General features: G+C 42.7%; 1 protein-coding gene across 1 annotated transcript; it reads right to left on the minus strand.

The window, feature by feature from the left end:
* Window positions 1-477: 477 nt before the first annotated feature.
* On the minus strand, window positions 478-6712 carry TLR4 (toll like receptor 4). The gene is made up of 3 exons (XM_026712374.2): window positions 6206-6712; window positions 4970-5136; window positions 478-3341 (listed from the first exon to the last, which is right to left on the minus strand). Exons 1-3 carry the CDS (start codon window positions 6308-6310, stop codon window positions 1082-1084), a joined length of 2532 nt encoding a protein of 843 aa, XP_026568159.1. The 5' UTR covers window positions 6311-6712; the 3' UTR covers window positions 478-1081.
* Between the last annotated feature and the right edge of the window lie 945 nt (window positions 6713-7657).

Consider the following 7657-nt stretch of genomic DNA (forward strand, 5'->3'; position numbering starts at 1 on the left):
CAAGTGTTTCACTTTGCAGCAGGAATTTGGGGCTCGGATCATGGCCGTAAATCGAGGACTGGCTGTGTATCACACGTAGCAACCCATCTGTGTTTTCGTTTGTTCGTTTATGGGTGAGAAAGAAGTAAATACAATGTAGAAATTAGCTAGCATTTCTACGTAACTGCTGGAAAATCATTAATGACCCAAAAACGCACATGCCCGACCACCAATTCAAAAACAAAAAAAATGACTCCAAAATTAGCGAATAGAGTACATTAGAAATCTGTCACTTCAAACAAGTGGATTCTTCATCACCAGGAAGGGTGCAAACATTCGCACAAACACATAAATGCACAAGGGTGCACAAATGCTAGACCTGAGGGCTTTAAAAACCCACGCTGTCTGGCACACCTTGTGTCGGCAGGTTTAAAATATTTTTCCCCCGCCGGCATCTCTTGTTGTCATTATCTTGCCAGGCATGGATAAAAGTAAGAGTGGAATAATTAAGACCTTTATTTATGAACGTTCCTCAGTCATTTCCATTAGTGTCACACAAATTAATTTACATTTTTTTCAACACTTTTTTTTTAAAAGGAGGTCATAACTTCTGTCAAAATGCACTGTCTGTTTTTTCTTATCAGTGCCTTCTTGGATACCACATATATAGAAAATAATTCCCAGAACAGGAAGACAAAGTATGTCATTCCAGAGTACACCTTCACGTGCCCCTATTAACATAGTTCCTGTGTTCCTCATCCAGAGTAACAGAATAACAGAAATCGAGGGGACCTTGGAGGTCTTCTAGTCCAACCCCCTATTCTGGCAGGAGAACTTACACCATTCCAGACAAGCAGCTGTCCAGTCTCATCTTAAAAAACCTCCACTAGAGGAGAACATAATAATAACTAGTGCTGTTCTAGATGGGTTTTCTCTTTGATTCATCTCATTTGTGAAGGTTGGGGAATGGCCTGGCTGACCAAGAATCTCCACTGACTTAGAGTATTAGGTCCAAAACAGAAATTCTAAAGGTGAGACCCCCTATTCTTGAAGGCTTCCTTAAATTAAACCGATCGGCTCTGTTGGGCAGCAAAAATAAACCTCACCCATTTTTTAACATTAGCTTGAGTTCATCTTCAGTCCATGTTTTGCCTTCAAGCAAGGCCGACCTCAACTGCCTTAAGAAGACATGGCGGCTGAGGTCCCGGTCCTTCCAGGTCAAGAAGGTGTTTCTCCGTAGGTAACGGAACAACCCCAGTTTGTGATGGAGGGCTGCTTTGTCGACCCCATCTAAGACAACTAAGATGAGGCTGGCTTTGCTCTCCACTAATTGCCATGACTGAGCCACTTCCAGTTCGAAGTTACACCAGCGGCTTTCCAGGAAGTGATCTGAGACCACAGCGATGACTTTTCGGCTGCTCTGGAAGCCTTCTTTGATGATGTTGGTAATGATGGAAACTCCAGGGATGAAATCTCGGTAGAAAAGACAGAGGTGGAAGAATGGTAATTCCTCTTCCAGAGGCTGCTGCAGTTCTTGTTTCACCCATTCCTGGTCCTTACTGGAGAAGATCACAAAGGCATCGTAGACTGTTTCCTTTTCCTCCGAGAACTTGTTTCCGATGAAGAGCACCATGATATAGTAAAGGTAGAAATAATATTTATAACATAGAATCAAGATTACAATCAGAACCAGAACGACAGTCACCGAAACAGCCACGGTGGTTGTGCTGATCTCACAGGACGCCAAGACAAAATCCATCACTTGCATATTTTTTAAGTCTGAAGGGCTATAGCAGACCATATTTTGGACATTTCGAAGAAGGGCTGAGGAGTTTTTTACCCACCGCAAGAAATATGCATAATCGCAAGAACAATCAAAAAGATTTGCAGAGAGGTCCAGGTGTTTCAGGCTAGCAGGTAAGTTCTTAAGATCTTCCTCCGTCAAAGCAGCCAACTGGTTATTGTGAAAATCCAGGGTGCTGAGAAGAGGGAAATGCATGTAAGTCTCTGGGTGGAGACCTAGCAGTTTATTATGGCTGACATTCAGCAGCCGGAGTTCATGGAGGGAGGTTAAACTGCTGAGAGAGATATACTTGAGTTGGCAATTGGAAATGTCTAAAAAGTGCAGTTTGGTGAGATTCCGGAAATTGTCGACCAACTGATTGTTTGCAAAGCAGTTGCCTGCCATTTTGAGCACACGCAGGCTGTGCAAGCCGCAAAACGAACACTGAGATATAATCGTGGTATCCGTGTAAGAAATATCAAGGTAAATCAGGTGGTTGAGACAGAAAAATGAAGGAACGGTTCCAGGTGAGGCGAGGGCCGTGTGTTGGAAATCCAAATATTCCAACTTGCCTGGCCCATTGCATTCAATTTCTAACCGGATTTTTGTGTTGAAGCTGAGGTTCAAGTGCTTCAGGTTGGGAGTGCCCTCCAGGAGTTCAACCCAGGACAGGTGAGTGTCCAGCCTGTTAACGCTGAGGTCCAAGGTCTCCAAGTTTTGGAGGCCTTCAAAATACTTGTCAAAGTATCTGAGATATTTAGTGTGAGTGATCTGAAGCACTCTTAGGTTTGTTAAGGAAGGGAGATTCGGAGCAGGGACTGCATCCAGTCCGCAGTTCTTGAACTCAAGGTGGGAAATATTTGAGTTGCTTGGAAACATAAAGTCTTCGCCGACGTAAGTATGGATCACACGCACCCTGGAAATGTTGTTGAGACAAGGTGAGAGGGTGCTTCCAGTTTCCAGGGAGTCCATTTCAATGACAGTGAGCTCCTGCAAATACAAGTCACACAGGACATTTAAAAGGCTTTGGTCGATGGATTTCACTTTGCTAATATCTCTGTAGTCTCCTAACAATAAACGGTTGACATGCAAACCGGACATGTTCTGGATGCTGGCTTGCATAATGACTTTATCCTCAAAGCAGCCTCTCAAAACCAGTTGTTGGAGGTGAAGTCCCGCAAAGGCCTTCCGTTCAATGTGTTTTATATCATTTCTAGATAGCACCAACGTCAAGTTGTGGCTTGCTAAAGCATCCAGATCTCCTACCGAGATGGAGGAGATCTTGTTTAATTGGAAGTTCAGGTGCTGGAGGAAAATTAGGTAGGAGAAGTAGCCTGGGAGCTTCAAGGAATCGATGTGGTTGTGGCTCAGATTCAACTCTTGGAGAGATGTCAAGTGCCCGATGGGCAACGTGGCCAATGAGAACAAATTGGTTTCGACAGCAACAAACCTTTGCAAAGAAGGTAGACCATGAAAAGCCCTCAGTCCCAAGATCTGGAGGGGATTTCCTGTCAGGATCAAGACCGAAAGGCTGTTGAGTCCCATAAAGGCATTGTCCTCGATCTTCCAGAGATGACACCTATTGGAACAGGGGAGAAAAGAAGGGGAACGTTCATAGGGGCACCTATCAGTCAAAGAGGAATTTTATGTTGTATGACAAGGGTGTCAAACTCAAGGCCCATAGGCTGGATCCTCCCACATCCCATTTCAGCCTCCGTGGCCTCCAGCAACACTCTGCCCACCATGGCCACACCCACCTCAGCCACACCCACCACAATGATGCCCCCCCCACACCATTTCCCCCTCCCTCTGACCTTCCAAGGTCAAAAACAATCCTGATGCGGGCCTCAATGAAATTGAGTTTGACACCCCTACTATATGGCCTTGATAAAATTTGATTGACAGTCAAGAACTGTAAAGGTGCAATATCCCATTCTGATTTTGCAATTCAAACCACTCCCAAAGATGGTGGGTTGACTTGGAAAAGCTCCAAGAGGATTAAACAGACAGTTTAACCAGCATTGGTTACCGGATCTAAATATTCACTTAGATTCAAAATCAATTCGAAATTTTGCACAGCTTTCCCGTCTGACATTTTTATGCCAGTTTAGCGTTTTGCCGCTTCTGGAATCTGCTTTAAATCAGGACAAAAGTAGCCACTAAAGAATTGCCTTTTCATAAAATAGTGAACTCACGAACATCCACATTCGACACAAAATTTAAACCGTTAAGGGCGGAAAGGGAAGTGAGAACAAAGTGTTCCTTAAAACGAAAAGTTAACAAACAAAACTCTTTTAAGACAAGTGTACAAGCACAGTGTTTAAGAAGGCAAAGTGATTAATTTTAAAAGATTGAAAGATATGAAGGACTATTTATTTTTCATGCACACACACCACTAAGGAATGGTACATTTAAAAAAAAACTCTGTTAAAGTCAAAATGCAAAACACCTAAAATGCAACCAGCTTCTATTCCGATGAAGATCAGATGTGGAATTTAGGAAAAAATAGAATTGTACTTGGAGCAAAAATCCCAACTAGGTTAAAAAATTACCTTGTCCAAATTACTTTATTTATATGCATAACCGTCACAAAGGTGCTTTTTCAAGAGGCAACTGGACTTTCTTGGTCTTTCTTTGAAGATGTTTCTCTCCTCATCCAAGAAGCTTCTTCAGCTCTGACTGGATGATAGGGAATGGAAGGATTTATACTCCTTGCAGGCAGCTGGTCATTTGCATCTTGCACCTGTCTTCAACAGTGAAAGGATACAGGGCAGAAAACATCCTGCAGCCAAAAAGGCTCCCCATCCATTTGCACCACTCAGGTGACCCTGAGGACACAGATAAACCTCCAGGTGGCCTCAATGACTCTGTAAAAGGATGCAAATGACCAGCTGTCTGCAAGGAGTGTAAATCCTTCCATTCCCCACCATCCGGTCAGAGCTGAAGAAGCTTCTCAGATGAGGAGAGAAACATCTTCAAAAGACAAACCAAGAAAATCCAGTTGCCTTTTGAAAAAAGCACCTTTGGGACAACCAGGACCTGGATGACTGGGAATCTCCATATACCATACACTTAACTGACTTTCCTGTTCGCACAACCAGCTGCCACCCAGGAAACCGAGAAATTGGGTTTATAGAAGAAAATACATACAGAAAATTGTTCCATCCTTACCCCCATCTTTGCACCTTTCCTGTTGAAGCTTCTTACCTAGAGAGGTCCAGAAATCTCAGTGCAAAAACGGCTGAGAAATAATTGGGGTGCAGGATTTTCAGTGGGTTGAAACTTAGGTCCAAGGTCTGGGTGGTGTTTGGGATACCTGAAGGGAGAGTAGCGAGGTTGAGCTCCATGCATCTGTATGAGTGACCTGGGACTACCTAGAAGTAGAAGAGACCATAAATAGACAGTGTTCCTTCCTTATAATCTGAGGGCCCCTTGGTGCTCTCTGAGCTTAGGGTTGTTTTCTTGCAGACATTTCAATACCCAAACAAGGGAATATCATCAGTAAACACAGCAAACCACTCTCTTCTAGCACTGATGATGTTCCCTAGCTGGGCAATGAAATGTCTGAAAGAAAATAAGCAAGCTCAAAGAGTACCAAGGACCCCATAATTATTTTTCTTCTTCTTCTTCTTCTTCTTCTTCTTCTTCTTCTTCTTCTTCTTCTTCTTCTTCTTCTTCTTCTTCTTCTTCTTCTTCTTCTTCTTCTTCTTCTTCTTCTTCTTCTTCTTCTTCTTCTTCTTCTTCTTCTTCTTCTTCTTCTTCTTCTTCTTCTCCTTCTCCTTCTCCTTCTCCTTCTCCTTCTCCTTCTCCTTCTCCTTCTCCTTCTTCTTCTTCTTCTTCTTCTTCCTCCTCCTCCTCCTCCTCCTCCTCCTCCTCCTCCTCCTCCTCCTCCTCCTCCTCCTCCTCCAACCCCACTTCCTTCTAGCAGTGATGATATTATCTAGTTGTATAATAAAATGTCTACAAGAAAACCACCAACCTCAGAGAGCACCAAGGACGCCTCATTCCAACCCTGAGCTACAAACATTCTCCTTTATTGGTCCTTACCATCTGGTTGGTTGGTGACTTTGATTTTTAAACAGTCCCATTACTTCCTAAATCATACCCCACTACCCCTCTTTTTTTTTTTAAAAAAAAGCATGATTTTAGAAGTGTAGGATTTGTTTTGAAAGGAGAAACATTTAAACCCCACCAGTTCGTCAGATGAGAATAACAGAATAACCGAGAAGGCACCTTGGAGGTCTTCTAGTCTAGGCAGGAGAGCCTATCCCATTTCAGACAAAGGGTTGGCCCATCTCTTCTTAAAAGCCTCCAGTGTTGAAGCACCCACAACTTCTGGAGATATCAGGAAGCAATAAGGAGAGGGCTACTGAGAAAATGGGTCCCTGTCTCAAAACTGCCTAGGTTGTTGCAATTTATTTGGCCCGCAAGGCCATCGCTTACCTCCAAACAGGGACTCAGGCTCCTGGTTTTCGAGTTCAGCTCAAAAAGCATAGCCAAGGAGAACGTGATGCATGCCGGTGAGAACAACCCACCCTTGCCGGTCATCTTCAGAACCAGCCCATTCGAGGTTAAAAAAAAAAAGACTTAAAAATGGAGGTTGATCAAGAAGATGAGGAGCCTGAAGGTAGACAAATAGTCTTCCTTGGGCCAAATCCAGTGAAATCCATGGAAAGAAAGAAGCACGCTCTGGAAGAAGGAAGTCAGGTCAAAAAGAAAGTGGCTCGGAGAACTCCGCACGCATGTTCAACCAGCTTGCTCATCAAGTTCTCACGGCGTATCCTGCTGAACCATAGATCGGCATGTGAAAGAAGGGCAAAGAGGAACTAGCTTTCTAGAATGTGGTTTCCTATTTTGGGTCAGTAAAATATAACCATAGAGTTTTCCTCTTTCTTTCTTTCTTTCTTTCTTTCTTTCTTTCTTTCTTTCTTTCTTTCTTTCTTTCTTTCTTTCTTTCTTTCTTTCTTTCTTTCTTTGCCCTTCCCTTCGCTTCCTTCCTAATTTCTATTTTCTTCCCTTCCCTTCCTTCCTAACCTCCATTTCCTTCCCTTTCCCTTTTTCTTCCCTTTCTTTCTTTCTTTCTTTCTTTCTTTCTTTCTTTCTTTCTTTCTTTCTTTCTTTCTTTCTCTCTCTCCCTTCCTTCCTTCCTAATCTCCATTCCCTTCTCCCTTTCTTTCATCTTTCCTTGCCTCTTTCTTTCTTTCTTTCTTTCTTTCTTTCTTTCTTTCTTTCTTTCTTTCTCTTTCTTTCTTTCTTTCTTTCTTTCTTTCTTTTTCTTCCTTCCTTCCTTCCTTTCCTTTCCCTCTTTATTTCTCTGTCCGTTCCTCAGCATTTTTCTCTTTTCAAATCACCTTTTATTCATTTCTTTCCTCAACCGCCGATAACTCCTCCTTAACAAACAGATGCACGGAAACTCCCACAACCCTCCCAGAAGAAAGGGTGAAACAAAACTTCTACAAGCTTAAGATCTTCCTTTTAAAATGCTGAACATAATGGAAACCCACGAAGGAAAAGCTTGCTAACGTTTCCAAAGGAGAACGCAGGGAGCGTTTGCGAACCCTGCAGAATCTAATTCAAAATAGTCCATTCAATTGATGAAACTTTCTAGGGTAGGAAAATTGACTCGATTTTATTCAAACCAGACCATCAAATTGAATCCATTTGGAATCCATTTTTTTAAAAAGAAGGGGAGGAGGGATGAAATCGGCAGAACGCATCCAGATTGTCTTAAATCAATTTGGAGGCATGTGATCAGCTTGGCCTTGTCTATTGGACATACCAATTTGATCCGATAATCCAAGTCAAGGTGAAGATTCGACAGAAATGTCTTTGAAACAAATCTGGGCATTGAATCTTTCTACTTGCCTGTGTTCGCTTTTTTTTTCCCATCGTTGT

This window comes from Pseudonaja textilis, chromosome 17, assembly GCF_049901715.1.
Source record: "Pseudonaja textilis isolate UNSWEBS1 chromosome 17, rPseTex1.2, whole genome shotgun sequence".
Classification (NCBI taxonomy): Eukaryota; Metazoa; Chordata; class Lepidosauria; order Squamata; family Elapidae; genus Pseudonaja; species Pseudonaja textilis.

What these genes read in the sequence shown, in the direction of transcription:
- TLR4 (XM_026712374.2), bottom strand. Translation starts at nt 6,310, where the DNA reads ATGACCGGCAAGGGTGGGTTGTTCTCACCGGCATGCATCACGTTCTCC. An exon ending in GCCTGAGTCCCTGTTTGGAG is followed by an intron (nt 5,137 to 6,205) that starts GTAAGCGATGGC and finishes TTCTACTTCTAG; the next exon opens with GTAGTCCCAGGTCACTCATA. An exon ending in AGATTTCTGGACCTCTCTAG is followed by an intron (nt 3,342 to 4,969) that starts GTAAGAAGCTTC and finishes CTGTTCCAATAG; the next exon opens with GTGTCATCTCTGGAAGATCG.